At 32.6% G+C, this 20184-nt stretch overlaps 1 protein-coding gene across 4 annotated transcripts in view; it reads left to right on the forward strand.

Annotated features, from left to right (window-relative positions):
* NLGN4X (neuroligin 4 X-linked) overlaps positions 1-20184 on the forward strand; it is a 128061-nt gene that overhangs the window by 49001 nt on the left and 58876 nt on the right. For 2 of the 4 annotated variants that reach the window (XM_062574653.1, XM_062574666.1), the window contains exons 2-3: positions 1699-1758; positions 4663-4815. In XM_062574653.1, coding sequence (XP_062430637.1) covers positions 1699-1758; positions 4663-4815 — 213 coding nt within the window. The remainder of the gene's footprint in view (positions 1-1698; positions 1759-4662; positions 4816-20184) is intronic. The other 2 variants (XM_062574660.1, XM_062574673.1) reach the window with 1 other exon arrangement.

The raw sequence follows: 20184 nt of genomic DNA on the forward strand, positions 1-20184 counted from the left end.
TTTTATTTATTTATTTTTTGGGGGGGGAAACCAGAATTTTGAGGGGATAGTGACATTTTAAACAAAATAGTAAAAGAAAATCATAAACATTTTAGCTAGATACAGATATAAAGCTTTCCTACAAAGTAAGAAGATTAAATTTCTTGTTAGACCCTAGGAGACTAAATTTCTTGTTCAGCTTTATTAAGTTTATTCACAAATGAAAGTAAAATAAAGTGAATACTCTCTATACTAAGAAAATCTAAGCTTCTGACTACTTGAAACTATTTAGTAATAAAATATTAAAGGGAAAAAAGTTTCTGCCATAATCCTACAAAAGGCTATCTATCCTGAATTCAGTCATCAAATCAGCAAGATTTTTCCCTTGGCTTTCACACAAAAGGGATAGTGTCAAATGACCAACCATTAGATTTATAAAGCCCATAACTTAGAGATTTTTAATACCAGGTCATAGTATTGATTTCTTCTGTGACATATTCATCCTTCATATACAAACACAAAGTCTGTAGTTAATAAATTATGTAGTTCTTTTTCAGTCTGGATGGAAATTGTCACTTTAGACCATTTTATTTGTTTAGTAGCCAAGTTTTAGCTCTAAATTAACTTTGAAATTGAGTTTCCAATTCATATTTCACTCTTTAATAAATAATCTTTTGCATTGCAGAGGGCTACTTGCCACAGGAGTAAGCACAGTAAAATGTAACATCTGATGTTCAGTGTCATTTTTTTTTTAATCAAAAGACAGATTTATTACCCAAGAAGAAGTGTAGGGAAAAAGTGCCATATTTTGGTTCCCTTTGCTCCTGTAAACACAGGCTAAGGTGTATGTGTGTGTCTATGTGTGTGTTTGTATGTATGCATGTGTACACATAAAAAGTGTTTTGAGAAAGCACACTGAATACAAATTAGAATTTATTTTTATTAAATCTTTTTTTTTAAGTAAGTGCAAGTTCATTACATTGGTAAGTAAATGTTTTCAATTAATTTCTAGATATTTTTAAGAGCATGAAATGTGGTGTAATATGAACCAGAGCTACTTTTGGACTGTGATTTCCTGTTTGCAATTGACTCAACCCTATTTTCTCCTTCAATTTACTGTTTTAAATGTCTTTTTGCTCATACAGGAAGCAAGGTTAAAATGAGGGCTGTCTGGTTTGTCTTGGTCCCTTCAAGTTGTATAAGACTCAATGATAATTTTATTTGCATTGATTCCATTTGGAATTCAGATTGTGGCTAATAGTTAATATATCCTAACTGGGATGAATAAAATGTGAAAACATTGACAATAGTGACTGAAAGCGTTATTTCTTCAAGGTTACAGAATGGAATATATAAATTGCATTTCTTATGTAGAAACCATAATTTGGTGGATTTTCAAATACACTTTTTTGGTTTATATTATTCTTTTTTAATAGCACATTAATTTTGTTTTTGCAGCAATGACTTTTAACTGAAATAACTGCATTATCACAGAATATGATACATTTTTAAAAATATTTTCAATTTGTTCTTCTTGACATTTTATGTTTATGTGCAGTTTGCATCTTTTTTGTTTTTCAATTTTAGATGTAACAGATTTTGACATTTTTTGTTACATTTTTCTATTTTTTTGGGGGCTAGTGTTTTTTATTATTTTTGAGAACCTGCTGTTTTTGAATTTTCTCTTTCCCTTTATTCTCCTCCTCACTATGACCCCAGGAGCCAACACAAAGAAAAGCGCAGATGATATAACCAGTAATGATCGTGGTGAAGATGAAGGTATTTTTTATTTTTTCAAAGCTCAACCCTGATGCATGAACATAAACTTTTTTTTTACTATTACTATTATTACTGCTATTGCTGTTATTTCAAAGTGATTTTTAGTCCCTTATTTGCCAAGGCACACTTGAGTGTGCTTCTTTATTTTCTTCTTGTCTAGAAACTACTTTCATTGTTTTTCTTTTTTAAATCCAAATTAGCATATAGATGACTGCAGTTCCCCTGTGACATAAGTGTAAAGGTTATCCCTAAATATGTGTGAACTGAGTAGTATAAATATTATACTACCCCCCCCCCCCCCCATTCTTGCTTAGGATGAGAAAAGGAGTTTGAAACATGCATGTGCTCCTTCCCTCTTATACATTTTGTAAATTCACCTGTTTGAAGTTCATGAAATAGCTCACATATATCCTCCCTTTCACTTCCACTCTTTCCCCTGTGCACATACTCTATGTTGGATGCAGTTGCATTGTGCTTCATCTGTGGTATTTTTATGTATTTTTTTTTCTCGCAGGATATGGTTTATTTCGGGGACACAAAAGTAAAGAAAGCTGTTGATGTTGCTTCATTGTTTTTTTCCTATAATCAGCTATCCTCTGAGATACAATCATTATGGCTTTGACCAGCTTCCCACTGAAATCAATGACAATCTTTTTATTGACTTCTTTCAGAGTTAAATTGGATTCCCTAAAAGGAAATGATAAAGTTCACAGTGAAGTACCGAGAAAAAGTTTCACAAAGAAATACTTTTTTCTTGCCTTGGCACAGCAAGCTATTTAGGGTGCTCTGAGATGGAAAAAAGTCATGAAATCTTCCTCTGATCTCACTCTTCATTAAAGTTACACTGACAGTTTATTTTACTTTATATGCTTATAAAATTCAGAAAAATATTTTCAAATTAATTGAGCAGCTAACAACTTTGGGGCATTAATTGTTAATTTTTTGGAGTAATATATCTCTTATTCCTCTCATGCTTGGTCAGTCCCAAGTGTTATTCCATGCCTTTGTCCTGTTTTCTTCTATCTGACATCAGTTCAGAAACTTTGAAACATTTGTCTTCTCTGTTCCCCTTAGAATCATGTATACTGCAGTGAAGTCACCTTTTAATCTCTTCTTTTCTTGAGAGTTCAGCCCTACTGGAGCTACTCTAGCTATATAAAATACAGTAATAAAAATCTCTTTATTAAAAGTCTTTTATCCACACTGGTTGCCCTCTACTGTACCACCTTCACAGAAAGCATCAAACAGTTTTTCACGTACCTTCCTGAGAATATGGAGAATATATAATATGCCCAGTACAATGTGACTCGTTTCTTTATATGATCTGTCTAATGGCTGCCTTACTCTTGTAGTTAAAACAATTACATATCTCTTATCTCAACACCTTTTGTTCTGCTGCCTAAATACAACCCACAGAGTACAACAAGTAAAATATGTGTATTTTTATGAAAAGAAGAATGCTTCTATGAGAAGCCTCAAACTCTTGAGAACTAGACAATAGTAGATTTGGAGCTTGATCGTATTTTCCTTGCATCCAGTTGACTATTCTTGGTAGGGTACAGCATACATATGAGGAAACTCAAAAATGGGCCATAGGATATGGCCACACATAATTTACTTTTAAATATTCTTTATGTAATTCCATGTACAAAAAATTATATATTTATAAAAATTTCCTTTAGAAGAGTTTTTGTCTCATTGTTGGTCAAGTTTTTGGTGAGTTAGAGTATTTCCTCACAAATATGAAAGGAAGGAAGGGTCTTGGAAGGCTTTCAGGCCCTAGTCTCCTGCTTCTAGCTGTTTAGCTCAGCCTTTTCTTCCTCCACTTCCTTTTTTCCATTGGTCAGTATGTACCTACCTAACTCATAAGAGGACTTTCTCAGAGAGAGTTTAAGGTAGGCTGCCCAAATTGTTGTCTGCATTTTAAAGGAGCTTGCCCTCTGTTTTTTTCTGTAAAAAATGTAATTTCCTAGTTTAGGTAGTCTGAACCAACCCTGGAGTCAGGAGCCTAATTTTTTGATAATTAGAGAAATATGCATGAATGCAGGACTAAATATACATCTATACCTCAAGTCATTAATTTTTGCATCTTTATAACTTACTCTGAAGTATGAAAATATTGCTGTCAATTCCATTTAATTTTCTTTTGCAAATTAACACCCAGCTGTTTATCTCTTTGAAAGTAGTGAAGAGCTTTTCTGCATGTACAAAAGACCAACCATGCAATTCAGGGTCCTAAATTCAGGGCTAATTCTTTAATACTTAACTTTTTTGACAAGAAAAAGTACAACACAAAAGAATTACTTGATTTAAATACAAAAGTCTGGACCATGAATTCAGTTAAATTCTCTGTTAACTCCTAAGCTGCTTTAAAAGAAGGATTATTTGCTATGTTTACTTTTAACAGAACAATTTAGTTTTGTGATATTATCTGTTACTGAATATCAGAAATATAATTTCAAGAAATATATCTTATTTGATGAGGAGTAGAAAAGTACAGATCATTATTATAATTTCATTGTTAAATGTATAGATATTTGTAAATTGGTATATATAGGAATATTTTTTAAATTATTATTCCATTGTCTGATTTTACTCTTGAGATTTTATGTTTACTTTCAGACTAAATTCTTTGTAATATTGAAGGCATTTCTAGTTTTATGGGAATATTTTGTATGAAATGGTATTTGAAATAACAGACAGAAATATTCAACCTATAAGCCTATTAAGCTTATAGATGATCTTGAACTGATCATTTAGCTAGATGATTAAAAGTGGTAATAATAAAAATGGATAATACAGGAAGTAATTAAGATTTTTTGTTAGCATTTCTGTATATAGTTAATGTCATTTTTCATTATTTTTTATTACTTTATTATGTTTTCTTTGCTTGAATTTTTTCAGACATTCATGATCAAAACAGCAAGAAACCAGTTATGGTCTACATCCACGGTGGATCTTACATGGAGGGTACTGGCAACATGATTGATGGGAGCATTCTGGCAAGTTATGGAAATGTCATTGTTGTCACCCTCAATTACAGGTTGGGGGTTTTAGGTAAGTGGCTTTTTTATTCATCATCAGATGTATATTAGAGTATTTAGATGGCATTTTCATTAAATGACTACTTGAAGAGAAAGATTTAATTGCTTAATATAGCCACTGATCAATCACAGCTCCTTTTTTAAGAGCATTTGGACCAGTTTTGTTTTCATAATAGAACATTCTTGCTGGTGAATAGCTTGACTGTATTACTGCTATTGATTCTGAATTCTGTTCGATATTTCATGGCAACCGAGCTAGACTGCATCTCCCCTTCCTTTTGACAGAGGCCTTCACCTTAAACAAAAGTCAATGCATCTTTATAACTACATTAGTTTATGTTCAATTTGTCATCATAACACCATTGTTCTTGGGTCAGTAATTTAATTAGTGTTGAGTACTAATATCTCTTTTACACTGAAATCTCCTCCATTCTATACAAATAAAGAAGAAAACTAATCAAGAAAGAGTATTTACCAGTTTCAATATCATTTGTAAAGCTAAGAAAGAGGAAATGTTATTTATTTGTACAGTTTGGATTTAGAAATTGTGTTTTAGGGCAGAAGATGTAGAGGTAGTACAGACAAAACAGATTTTATACACTAATAGAATTTCTGTTGAGGGTAAAATGGAGTCAAGGGGTTTCAAGGACTGGTGTACATTATCTTTCTAAATATCAGGAACTCCATAAATATGAATTACAATATTGAGTGACATTATTATCCAAACTGATAGGAGCAGCATCTCTTGACAATGTAAATAATCCTCGGTCAGCATTAGATTAAATAACAAAATACTTGGCTAGAATGCATCTTGCTTGAATGCTCGTATTTCCAGCATTTTAGATATACAAGGTAAGATTTAGTAATTTCTTGATGTTTTTGATATAGGATAACTTTTACAAAGATTTTAAATTTTGTTTTATTGATAGCAAAGCTGATCTATATTCTATGTACTACTTTGGAACAGATGAAGCTTTTTTTCCTTAGTTTATTTATTAATGTGGTTAAAGTGTTTAAACAATTTTCTATCTCATCAATGTACTGAGATTTTTTTCTCTTGTTCTTGATTTTAACTTCTGTTTAAATGTGAAACTGTTTTGTCTAAGTTAGAGACAGATTTAAACTTAAAGTCAGAAATGGAAAAAAGGCCTTTAGTATATTTGTATGTGCAATTTTGGAACACAGACACACAAAAAAGCAAAAAAATAAAAGTATATATGAAGAATTCAAGACACTTTTTATTGGCACATACATAATCTTTCACAAAATGACTTGTTTGTATGTTAAATAAATTAAAAAAATAAAAATTACATTAAAAAACTTAAAAAGTTATCTAAGATTTTTTCACTCTGAGAAATATTCAGAAAAAATGCAATAAGAAATGGGATTTGTTTGTAAGGGACGTACTCATACTACAGTCTATTACAGAAATAGCTTATGCAAAGCCTGAAATTTTGAAGATTGACAAGGTTTATATCCAGTACTTCTAGTTAATTATGTTTTTTTTTTTTTTTTTGAAAGATATATTTATATTTGTAAATATGGTGTTTATACATAGGAGGACAAGTACAGACCTGAATTAAATGACAGGACAGTGTCATTTCTATTACTATTATAATTCTATTACTATTATCACATCTTGTGATAGGGTGATAGGGGACTTGCACTTCATCAGTCAGAGATAATAATACGTTACTCAAAACCCTTAGGTATATATTTCCTTCCTCTGGAAGATTCTCACCTGAATGTACCTAAATCCTGTATGTTTTTATTCTTATCATAAGCATTAGCCCTGTAATTGTGGTACATTAAGTCTCTTCCTTTCCATCTATACTATGTCTTTAACAGCAATAGAAAGAAAATCTATGAGGACAGCATAGTTAATCATTACATGACATTAGCCAGAAAAATCTCAGTTTGAAATCCTGAGATCAAATTGATAACAGTGATTACATGATATTTAAGAAAGTCTGGATTTTAGCAGTCCATCTTCATAGATGAAGGAAAATGAAAACTGCTAGGGACCACTTGCTGTACCTGACTGTATTTTACTGAAACCTGAAGAAAGTTTGACCTCAAGAAATATCTGTACAGCCATGACATTTTTGTCAAAGGGATAGAATATAAACTACTATAAAAGCCTAAACAGGCTTTTTTAAATGCATTCTGTTGTCATTAATTTTTGATCGTCTTTAGTGGAAACTGCTCATCCTGTTGCTTACTAAAGTCTTACGGTTTGCAAAGCCCTTATTGTAACACACACCTCTACACCCTACAATTTTAAACCTAGGTTTTAGTAGGCACCCTGAAGACAAGGTTTCCGTATCTGGCTGCAGTCTAATTGACTATTGGCTGTAAGTGAGATACCTAGAGCCCCGAGAGTGTATACAGCCATAACATAATTGTTCAGGAGGCCATATTTTCCTATTACCCCTTCCTATGGTACCCCGGACAGGATCCCTGGAGATAATAAAAGAGACCAGAGGTGTAGTTTCTCCTTTTGCTTAGTACCGTGTGTGCTATTCAGAGCGGAGTGCTGCTGTGCCGTGTTGAAGTTTCCACGCGACCCCTGAGAGTTTGGCGGGATGTTGCCTTGCCCAGCTCGGTGGCTCCTGCTTCCTCGCCCAGCGGCAACGGCACGTGCCGCTGGGGCAGGAGGAAATCCCCAGCGGGTCCCCAGCCAGGGCAGTGCTCCCGTATCTCGAGGAGTTCCATGCTGAATGCGTGAACGTGCAGAAGTCCTATAATCCTGTGTCCCCTCAGCCCACACCCTGCTTTGAGCACGGTATAGGATGGTGTTTTCTTTAATGCCTTTAAGTTATTCAACATTTAAGGTGATTTTTCAAAATTCACAAACTCTTTAGGGCATTGTTTAGCTGAAATAATAGAAATTCAGTGGAGTGGGAGGATTAGGGAAAATAGATGCCTTCAAGGAGTGTTCTAGTAATATTGAAAATGGGATAGTTTGAACAGTGATTCACACAGTCTAGATACTACTCAGGTCTTTTTTATTCCCTTTATACTCAGTTTTTATGGCTCTGTCTTAAGAATAAAAAGTGTCTTTTCAACTAACACTGTATGTTAGTGCCTTTTTCAGGATTATGATGGCAAGAATGGGGATTTATGGTTATTATTACTCTACAGTGACATGACCCAAAGTGTCTTGCGATGATTCTTGAATATGCTGAGTGCCAGGTTAGCCTATGTGACAGTGGAAATAAAATCAGGTGAATAGAGGCGCTAGAGATATTTTCAATTTTTTAAAAGAGGCCCCCATATCAACCCTCCCTCCCCAAAAATCCCAAATCGTAGCCAAATTTTTATGCAGTTTAATTCAGAGTTTATGCAGTTTAACTCAGTTTTATAAACTTTGAAAAAAAAAGATCTTCAGCAATCCTCACAAAGGTTTGCATATTTTGATGTTTTTGTGTGAGCTGTTAAGGACAAAACTTGAGACAAATTCTAATATGAAACAGGCTTTTTGGATGCTAGGGTTCAGTGAAACATCTAACACAACAAATGAGACATGCTCAGAGTTCAAAATATAGGCAAGATAGGCTTAACATTTTCAAAAAGACTTGCAATTTATTACTTTCTTCTTCTAAGAACTCCAAATCATGCAGATAAGAATATTCTGTCTTTTATCTTTCTCTTTTTTTGACAGTAAGTAGTCTATCTTGAAAAAAAAATGGATTTTCTTTCAGTAGAAATTATATCTACACGCAATTATAGTTCTTTATAAATGATTGTACTAAGCCATATTGTATAGATCAGAGTTTATTTTACAAGGAGGCACCATACTTCAGCCAAGTATTGAGATTCTTAGTTTTCATTACTTCATTGAGTGTCTGGTATCTGATTTAAAACTTCAGTGCACTAAAGTAGCATATATTGTAAATGAACTGCTTAGAACTTGAAGTATGTCAGTGGATTATAAAATCTGATGTAGAATTTTGTGCAATTTATAGATTCTTTAAGAAATCTTTATGTATTAAATAAGCAGAATATGGTGAAATTTAATTTACTAACATTGAGAAATTAGTGGGTTTTCAGAGATAAATCTTGAATACAATACTAGTTTTCTTATAGCAGTTTGAAAGCCTATTTCTCCAGGTAGCATGTGACTGAAGTAAACAGTTATTGACCATTAACATGTGTAGCCTGCAAGCTGTCATTCTTGTGAGCCCTCTCTATATAATGCTAATTTGTAAAATTATTCTCTGGAAGCTGTATAGCAGTAATCAAAGGAATGAATTAGTATTTGACCTTGCTTCCCAGCAGAGCAGATTCCTTCATACTGGCAGAGCCTGTCTGTATAATATCCTACAACATATTGCAATTTTATCTTTGCAAGTGTAATTGTTGTGTAGAATGTTTCTTTTGTTGTTTTTTTGAATTGAGATATCAATTAAATTGAACGCAATTATTCATTCCCTTTGTGCCTCCATGTTGCCCTCCTCTATCTCTAGCATATGCAGCTCCACTAGTACAAGAATCTTTAAGGTGATCCGCTGGTAGATCAGTACCCATGGAAATGATCCAGGAACTGGAGTGCATTAAGTAAATCACAGTTTGGTGCTTATTTTAAGAAAGGAGGTTTATTTTAGCTCAGTTTAACTTAGAGGGACTGTTTGTGTTGATGATGCCAGTGTAAGCTTCACTACATTGCCTCACCTACATCTCTGAGCTTCATACAAGGAGATTCTATGGTCATTTTGATCCCTGGCCTATCTTGTTAGTTTTCCAACAGCTATACCAGGTAATGTCAACTGTGCTGAATTTCTGCTTCAGTGGAGCACCTAACTTCTCATCAGAGATAAATAGTTTTTCCATGACTGTTAATGCCTTTTTGTATGCATCAGAATTATGCTATTTTTTATTTAACTTTTTGAACAGATTTTTTTCTGTTATTTTAAATCTTCTGATGCTGAAAGCAACAAGTACATGAGTTATAGTATCATCAGAAGCTAAATGTAAATTTGTGTTGTTTTTAACATTAGATATGTTCCTTACACAGAGTGAGTACGTATTAGAAGGGTGATTATTTCTCTAAAAGATGATGATAGCTTGTTTGGCCCTCGTATGGCTTCCTTTATAGGAAAAATCCTGAAATCATTTGAAGACTTAAAACTTCTGACAGGTTGAGATAACTTGTATATAATTCTTCAGGGGCAAGTATTTCTGTAGGGGCAAGTATGGACATGCTTAGTATGTAATAGTCCAAACTGTAGTTTAGCAAGAACTTTTTGACTGAAGGTTACTCTTACCTCAGTACAACAAAGTGTGTTTTCTCCAAGCTCGATGGATGAAACCAACTAATTGCACTGGTTAAGCATGCTCTCAGTATCATAGACTGTATTGTCAGTACAGAAGAGGTTAAAAAGATATAAATTTTAGGAAATTCACTGAATTCATATAATTCAGTGAACAGACTGATGCTTGGTCATCACTCTCAGCATACTTTCTTCTTTAAGAATGCCAACTAAGATTTATAATGTTACTCTCTTAATCAATATGTCCCTAGCTTTGTGCCAAAAAATTAGAGGTGGAATATTTGAAATTAAGCTCTTGTGCAAGTATTTAGGCAGTTTGATAAGATTGTCCTGATTTGGTGATTCATCTCTAGAAATGATGAATAACAGGTGTTCTGTCTTTTTATTTTATTTTTATTTTTTTTTTTTTTTAAGATTACTTTTTTTGTTGATGCCCAAATGTGGATAGAGGACCTGAATTTTAGGTGAATAACAGTGAGGATTGCCAGATCTTTATAAATAAAGAATGGAATAAATTAAATTAAAATTATAATACTTACTTAAAAAAAATATGATCTCAGGCAATAGCCAAAGAAAATATCAAACACACAAAATTATACATATATTGACATACAAATTTATAATGTGCAAGTTTAAAACTAAATGATGAAGTCATTCAGAGTGTTTAAAACTAGAAAGCAAATTTTTTAAAACATTCCATAAGATGGTCTACTCAAAATGAACTACAATGAAACTATTAAATATGTTTGCATAGGAAATATAAGTTATTAAAATCTCGAAATCTCATTTAAGACTCAAAAATATTTAAGCACATGTGGTACATTTTTATGTAACTGAAAGCTCTTTCAGCAAGACTTCTTAACCTGATGAAGAGTGTGTACATCAGTGTATTTGTGAACTGTTGCCACATCGACTTATGGTCCATACTGTGTTTTCTTGTTTTTTTTTTAGTATTAAATTGCATTTACATAATCCATGCAAAACTTGTGGAGATTTCGTAGTTAATCATTTTATAGAAAAGACAAATTGTTATAAAATTTAAGGAAATTTTTCATTAATTTCGTATTAAAAATGTTGAATCTGGATTCTTCTGTTTTTCCCATGGTGTTTTGAATTTATAACATCATTACTGAAGCTCTAAAATGTTTGTATTAATCAGTCATCTATTGTCACTAAATATAATATGCTGTGAAGAAGGTCTTTGTTAGCCAGCTTACGTTTCCTATTGCTGCATATATGTAGAGGCACATTAGTCATTCTATGACGACTTCTAGCATCATCAAGGTAAGTGTTTTTCTACCCAGATTAATATCTTAAAACAGGTTTCTGTTTTGAAATGTGACTGTGAAAATGTGGCATTTTTTCATAATACATATTAATACAGAGGTTTTTGTATATATATACACATATATTTAAGTGTAATAATACTGAAGAGTAAGCATTTCTTGTGGGGTTGAGCTTATTTTTCAAACATCACACCCTTAGCTGGTCTATTTTTTTTCTATGAATAGCTAATTCCTTTCTTATAACCATGTGTTTATATATTTATCAGTGAGGCAGTAGTTTGCCTGTATTACTAATACGCCTCTTAGGAACATGTAGAGGAAAAACAGGGATCATTTATTTCAGAATTTGCAGATGGGCAATTGTGACAACCTGTACTTTAAAAGTAACAAACCTTGACCATATTCATACCATTTTTTAAGACCTGAATTATATCTAAGAATAGTTTCAATTCATTATTATTATAGAATGGAGCTTTTGTCTAAAAGTTTGCAAGAAGAGATCAAAGTTAAGGTCAAATTCCATCTTCATATATATCTATAAAATAGGCTGAGTGTATACAAATCTCAGAGTATAGTTTGCCACCTATTATTCAGTTTTTGTATTGAACTCACTGTGGATTTTGTATTACTATTACAAAATTCAGAAATTGACTCAGTGTCAGTGATAACCTGGTATAAATCTGAAAGCGTTGCCTTACCGCCACTGTGTTAATCTGTGATGAAAAAGGTGTAACAGTTGATTGGAATAACCTGAGATTAAACAAATGCCAGTGTAAAATGACAGTTAGTAGAAAGAGAGTGATATGAAAGTTCAAGTGAAGTCTAAACTTGCTTTGACAATAGAGTGCATGTAACATGGAAACAGGAAAAAAACACCTTGTTGCTGTAAAACCTTCCATTTCATCTTTGTTATTGGCAAATCTATTTAAATTTAGAGTAATAGTTGTCCTTCTCAGAACTACAGAATTTCAATATAACTTCAAAGGGGAGAAAACTAGAATTACAGATTACTGAAGCTTCCAGTGTTATGCTAGCCTGCTCTACAGTGTCTCTCAAAAATCTAATCTTGTAGAAATAAAAACTGTTGGGTTTTCTTTCATGCTTATCTAAGCCTGTGATGGCCAACAGGCACCTATGCAGAAAAGTTTGTGGCAGGCACTTTGAACATACTGAGCACGGTGGTGTTATTTTTCCTCCCTATGCAATTAATACTCCCTTTCGGTGAAGTAGAGTCTGAGTAAAGTTTGCAGTTTTTGGAACTTTTAAAGAGATTGGAAACCATAACAAAGTAGAAACCAGAGTGCGTACCATAAGGCATATAACATTGACCTTGCATTTGTAAGTGACAGATTGCTTCTAGCAACTTGCATGAAAACCCATTTCCAACTACATTTTCTAAAGACTTCCTGGCAGCTGTCTGTTTCTTATTAAGACTTTTAGTGAAATCAGATGCTGCTTAGGATTACTTAGTATTTTCATTTGCCTGTGTCTTGTGAATGGTAATAAAAATTCTTGCATAGCATAAGTTGTATCCATTCCTTAGCACTTAAGGAATTATCTTCAACAGAAATGCAAAAATGATAGAAAATGACTAGATGAAAGAGAGGGTAATCTGAAACTGCGGATCGGTGCAAGAAATCTTGAGTAGAAAGGCAGGGCTTCTTAATTTTTTTTGTTCGTATGAGGACATTTTTATTTATTTCTTTATTTGTTTGTTTCTTTCTGGAGAACCAGGCCAATCAGAGTGTTGGTCATATGAACATTATAATGTTCATATGCATGAACTGGATGTTGTGGTGGCATAAATTGTTAGGATTCTACTGGATATTGCCTATTATAAATACTTCTCTCTTTTTTTTTTTCAAAATTGTTTTTTAATATACATAAGATTGTCTTGTTAACTTGGAAGTATGAACTGAAATCTGAAAATTTACCTTTGATTTCACAGCTCTCAAAGAACGTGAAAATTTTGGAATGCTTTTATATGATAGAATAAGCTTAGGAAATAAGAAGTCCACCAATATTTTAAGATATCTGAATTTGGAAGTAAAATATTTTCATAATATTCTTGAAATTTTCAGACTTTAAAAACACTAATTTAGAAAATCAGGCTGAAATAAAAGTCATAAGAATTCCTGATGATAATATACAAATACTTGTTTGTATTGTAGTTTATTATAGAAAAAGAAATATGGCTGAAATTCCAAGTCCATTGAAGTCTAAAAGAAATCAGCTCGAAAGGGTCAAGATTTCAATGTATCTAATCCCTTTATCTCATAAGAAGCTGCCAACATTATACTCTTTGTTTCTTAGACAAAGATGTACATAGTTTCTTCAAAATGGTAAATGTACATGGTCTTAATAATACAGTAAAGATTTTGGCTGGCCGTAAAATATATATGTGAAATCTGTAATCTGGCATGAAATCATCCCTTGTCACAGTGATTTGCAACTTTTTATGTAGAAAGTAGAAGGAATAATGTCAAGTATTATTCAGTCTAGCCATTCCTTGGAAACTGTCCTGATGGCAAAAGTGTGTTTGAGGTATCTGATAATAGTATGAGTATGAGCATGAGCATAAGCATGAGTATGAGTATGCTACTTCAAGGAAGCAAGGTAGCTTTGTGCAAGAGTTTGCACAGTTAAATTGCAAGCTTGCAACAGACCCTAACATGTAATCTCAAAAAGGACAGCACCAAACAAATGTATTTTTTTCTTGAATTATTTCAGACCTCCTTGGAGTTGTTCTTTGAAATCACAGACTATCTGGCACTGACTGACTGAAATATTTCTTAGTGTTTTGCAATATCCTATCAAATTTTAGCTCTGTAGTACTAGCTGTTTTACGAATATATACTATACAGAGTTAAAAATATGCTCCTTGTGTGTTTTGGGGGCTTCCATTTCAGAACTGACAATAAAGTTTTCAATTTAATGGCTCCTAAAGCCTACCCAGGGTATCTGAGAATATTGAAAGAATAAAGCCTTTCCTGGTGATGGATGTTAAGCGGGTTCGTTGGTAGGTACCTGCTGGTAAAGGTTAGCAGCTGAGACAGGTCATCAATTTTCATCCTTTCATTCTGCCTTCTAATTGAAAATGATGACTTCCATTAAGGGAATCGAAATAATGTGCTCCTTTGGCATTCATTAGTGCCAGGTCTCCTGCGGTAGCAGTTGTTCTTTTAGAGCCTAGATCGATTATGAGAATGTATAGCAATGTGAGACGTAATAAAATTACTGTGGGAAAAGGTGAGCAGGCTTAGAGAAGGCAAAAAAAAAAAATAGTTTCAGATTTTTACATTTTTATTTATTCGTTTCTCATTTCTCAGGCCTTCTATGGATTGTATTATTTATTTTGCCTAGAACTAAATACCTGCCTTGGGAACTGTGAAAGAGTAAAATAAATGCTTATAGTCTTCTCAGAACTTTAGAGGAAAGAATAACAGCAAAGGAACGTAGGTTTCTTCTCTGATTCAGCATTAATTTGCAGAAAATCAGAGTTTTGAAAAATCAAAACATGTCTCAGGCATTACTGCATAAGTTTGTGTCTTCATTTCCTCTTGAAAAGTTGAGCCAAATTTTAATATTGCAGGCATGTGACTATTGTCACTGTAAATATAATTTTTCACATTTTATTTATTTCCCATGTATAACTAATCTATTTGAGCATAAATATTTCTGCTCCATGAATATGATCTTTCTGCACTAGATTGACCTAACTCTCTAATGTTCTTGTTATAATTTAATCCACAGATAATTGAGTTTCTGTGAAAATATATTTCAAACCATTAGAAAGGTATCAAATAATACATTGATTTACACCAGAAGATTATATAGCCTATAGCCAGTACCAGACAGAGACTAATTAGTCCTGACATAAAATTTGTATGCTTATATGCTCTCAATAGGATCACACTTGCCCAAGCAAGACATAATAAGACTCTTGTTGTTGAAACTCTTGTTCTGTTGGGAATCTTTTAAGGAAAAGAAACACCATTAAAGCTTTATGTCTTTGGTAAAGATGACCTAGCTACTGTAAAGTTTTTGGAAGCTTGACTGTGAAGCTTTGTAACACAATGTTACACAAACACAAACATAGTATGCGACTGTTGTGTAATTTTCCATTTACCAAAGAAATAATCACCATTACTCCTGTGTTTCTTAAACAGAGAGAAAAAAAAAAAAAACTCTTATTTTTTGTTTGTAATATATTTTACTGTGGAAAATAGGAGGAATCAAACACCCATATTCTGCCCTAGGCACTTAGTTGTTTTTCATCAAGGAGCTGGATTAGTCCTGGATGTAAATAGAGAGAACTCAATTCTGAATATCCTTGAATAAAGGATAGCTCACAGATGTTGTACTCCTAGAATAGAGCAGAGAACAAACTCTGACTCATAAGATCCTAATTTCATCTCTACTTTTGCCTTACTCATGAAGGAATTACATTGCTTTATCTGATGTCTTTTCAGTGAGCGGAAGATTTTTCTTTGCTCTTAACCAGGGTTACAAACGGATAAGTGGAGTAAGTCTTTTTGTTCTTGGCAGAAGAGTGATGGGAAGATAATCACTCTTCTTTCCACAGAAGTCCCTGAAGAAGGCTCCATCTTTCTGTTGTTTAGTCTATGCAAGGAATGTCCTTTTTTTTGTGACTGCTGATTGACAAAAATTATTAAAGTATGAAGAGCCAAGACACTTTCTTATTCAGGAGTCTAAGAGCTCTCAGTGTACCATCAGTCAAATTGGCATGGATAGTCTCAGAGTCTTCTGGATGGCTTTACTTGGACACCTCAAAATGAAGGCACAAAACACAGATTCCAGTTTGCAGCCCATTAACTCAAAGCTTATGCCTATTTGCAACTGTTTGTGTAGACACACATAGCCTCTACCATGTCAGAGTCATTTTTAAAAATGGTCTCATCTTCATTTGCAAATATTAAAATTGTTTTTTAAGAGGAAAAATATTTTAGTCATTTATCTTGATGTGTGGAATCTTCTATTGCCTGAGTTTAAATAATTTTGTCATTCTATCAAGAAATAGAAATTGAGCCTTTGTCAAAAACATATGGACTCTTATTTATTTGATTTTTCTTGTGATTGTGGTCAAGGCTCAGCTGAAATGCAAGCTAATTTTACTGACGTCTTTATTGTGTCTGTGGAAGCTGGCTAGCTGTGATAAGAGAGAATCAAGTCTAGCTAGTCTTTGTCTAGTTTTGTATTAGTATTGTGATTTCTTTTATCTCTAAGAAATAGAAGTTATTTAATAAAAACCTGTCTTTTAAGAAATATTTATTTATTAAAATTCAGTAGTTTAGCACTGTCTTTTCAACCTTCACGTAGGACGAGTACATGGACAGCATATATAAGAAAATATTCTAGAGATTGCCTTCAAATATAGTCTTCTAAAAGAGGACATTTGTAGAGAAGAAGAAACACATTCTGCATCCCTGCTAAAAGAGCACAGACCTTAATTATTTTTTCAGCTTCATAACTGTATTCAAGATATTCAATAACCTGTGGGACAAAATTGTCTCACATTCATGATAAAATCCTCCTGCTGTTGAAATCAATAGGAATCTTACCTTCAATTTAAGGCATCCAGTTTTCACCTTCAGATTGCTTTCTGTACAAGGCATCATCTTTTCCTAGTGCAGAAAAGGTCATCCTTTCATTTTAATAACTTCACTCTCTCTACATTTGCAAAGATAATAGCAAGAAGCAAATCACTTAGACAAAGAGGTATTTCAGTCTGGTAATCAGTTATCTGTATAGCTGACTCATCAAGAAACAAATTACCAGGATCTGTGTATCTGTTCAGACATGATACCTTAAAGAAGAATATAGTAAAATTCCAATACCTGGAAGTATCTTCTGTATCATCTCAAAGACATTTACCTTCACAAACAGAAAAAGGCAAGTTCCCAAAGAACTGAATTGGAAACTTTGTCCCATATCCACTTACAGTTAGTAAACTTTTTAAATTCTTTTAAAAGCAGTTCTTTTACAGTAAACAAAATATGCCTGACTGTCATATTATGACCCTGCCTAAGGGAAGTTGAACTGATGGGATAGGGAAATAATATACAGAGAGATGCTGCTTTGGAAAATCTAATGAATCATCTATATCATTTTCTACTTAACAAGAAAAAGAAAATAGCAGACAGCATCAGAAAAATTAGAAATTACCACATTGATCAGATATTAATATAGTTAGTAAATATAAAATACAATATATTTTACTTAGGAAACACCTGTGCATATTCCCTTTATTAGTAAAATGAAACATCTTCATGTTGTCGTCTACAGAAAAAGCAAGATTGTGTAAAAAAAAAAAATATGAATAAAGTCCTTGATTAGACTCATTGATCACTTGCTTGTGCAATTGATTAAAAAATGTAATACAACATGCTGGTTCAACAGGAAGTTCCTATACTCAGTTACAGAAGTTAGACTCTAATTGGCATACTGAAAAATAAGTTGGGATTTTCTTATATGCATTTTTTTTTTAATTTGTGAGGAAAACTGCATAATCAGCTTGAACTATAATGATATTCAAAGAGCCATAACCAAATGCATGTACTAGTTTATATTCTAAATAACTGTTTCAGATGTTTCCTGCTTTTTGTTTTGTACTTTGCAGAAACATAATATCAATCAAAAATAGTTCACAGTGGTAACATCATATATGTGGCAAGCTTGATCTGCAGATATTAAGCAAATTTGCTTGAGTGCCTATGAGCAGCAGCAATAGAGACATTTTACAAGATATTACAAGATATTCAACAATATATTGTTTTAAAATAGGGCTTTTGTTTATGTAATTTGAATTCTGAATATCTTTTTTTTTAAGGGATATTGAATAAGATAAATATTTAGAGATATAGGCATTCAGGGATATAATCAAATTATTTTCACCTACGTCTTCTTAAACTTTGTGTCAGAAAGAACCTTGCTGTCTCTTTCCTGAAAGTGTTATTCTTTGTTCTGAATGCATTACAGGATAGAAAGACAGGTATTTGTCAGTTGATTCTTGTTCATTTTTTCTATCATCACAATATGATGGCCAGATTAACACAAAGATCATGTGTAGCTAGTGAGCTTCTCAACCCAGATGTAAATAAATATTTAATAATATTAAGTAATATCATTGTGTATAATTTACTCCATGTATGCCTTATAATGGGTAGATATACACAAAGAATTTGCCATCTAAGTAAAAGTAATCCCATATACCTGTGACTTTTTGTAAAACATAATCTATTAATTTAATAAAATTATGTGAAGGTGTTTCAAGCTGTAATTGTTTTACAATTTATATAAAGAATTATTGATTTTTACTTAAAATCAAGCTATTAGTGATGGCAAATTATTTTCCATGTCAGAATTTTGTCCACTTAAAAGAGATTCTTGAATCATTCTAAGAGCAACAGTGGTGGTAGGATTTCAGATAAGAAAGAATTGCAGGTGAAAATATGTCTAGGCATGGGAGATAGTAGTCTGGAAAACTTAGAAAATATATTGGAGCTATACTGTAAGGGATATCAGCACTTCAGTTTGGAAAAATGATCAGGGAAGCTGCATTTACAGATAGAATGACCTTTTAGTTTTTTTTGTATGTATCTGTGAGCCACCATTTACAGGTTACACAAAATTCTGAGCATTAGAGACTCCAAAAGTCTCTATTCGTACATTTGCTTCTATTATCTTCTAGTGATTATAAGGTAGAATATTAAATTACAAATAAAATTCACTCTTCAGGGAAACAAAAACTTTAAAGAAGCTTATTTAAGCCAAATTAAACTTTGACATCACTCAGAAGATTAGGAATTAGAGTACTTCCTCTTAGATAATGCTGTTTATTTCCTGAGCATTTTCACAGGGAAGCATGTATACTCATGTTACATGTGGGAAGGAGAAGTAGTGAGAACATAGTGAGAGACAATAATTTTATTTTAAAAAATCCCCCAAAATAAGTGGTGAATTCAGAGATAAAAATACCATTCTTTGAATCCAAGGCTAGTGTGTCCTGTAACAGGCAATGACTTTTCAGAAGCAACTGCTATAGGAACCTTAAATATAGTCAACACATCAAGTATGGACAGAGTTAATTCCACAAAAAAAAGAGGATATTTCGGTTGAAGAATTTAAAAGATTTATACGTGGCCTTTTGTGTCATATGTGACTATTTAATTAAGCAGAAAACTAACTTAAGAGGTTTTTAATTTCTGCCAGGAAAAGAAAATACACTGTTTTAATTCAGTCCAAATTGAATTTTTCCTCTCCTTTTGCCTTTCTCCCCTTCTCTTTTGGTTACTAAATCAAAATTGAACTGTTTGCTTAAACCTACTCAGTTTATTTTTCAGTGTCATGCAGAAGACTGATTCTTCTTCTTCTTTTTTTTTTTTTTTAAAGTAGTATCACACTTTTAAATAATAAGTCTTCATTATTAAGTACAATCATACATTTTTGAATGTAAAAAACCTACAGTTTTTGAGAAAATGAAGATATGACATAATTTCTCAATAAATATCCACAAATATAGAAAGATCACATTTCTTATAGAAAATACGGGCTACTTTAGAGCCAAACCAATATTTGACATTTTCCTAGTCCTAGTCCTTCATTCTAATGTCTTTTAAGTTTTTCTCTTTCAGAACAGAATGGTATTGAAAGGCACAATTTATGGTTTGGGGATACAAAACTACAGTGATTATTAAAGTATTGGCTATTTTTAAATGTAAAGAACTAAATAGACAAAACATCAGAGCAGAACTAGTGAAGGATCCATTGACTGGAATGTTGTATTTCTTTGTCTTTTTCTTT

The sequence above is a fragment of the Rhea pennata genome, chromosome 1, assembly GCF_028389875.1.
Source record: "Rhea pennata isolate bPtePen1 chromosome 1, bPtePen1.pri, whole genome shotgun sequence".
Taxonomy (NCBI): Eukaryota; Metazoa; Chordata; class Aves; order Rheiformes; family Rheidae; genus Rhea; species Rhea pennata.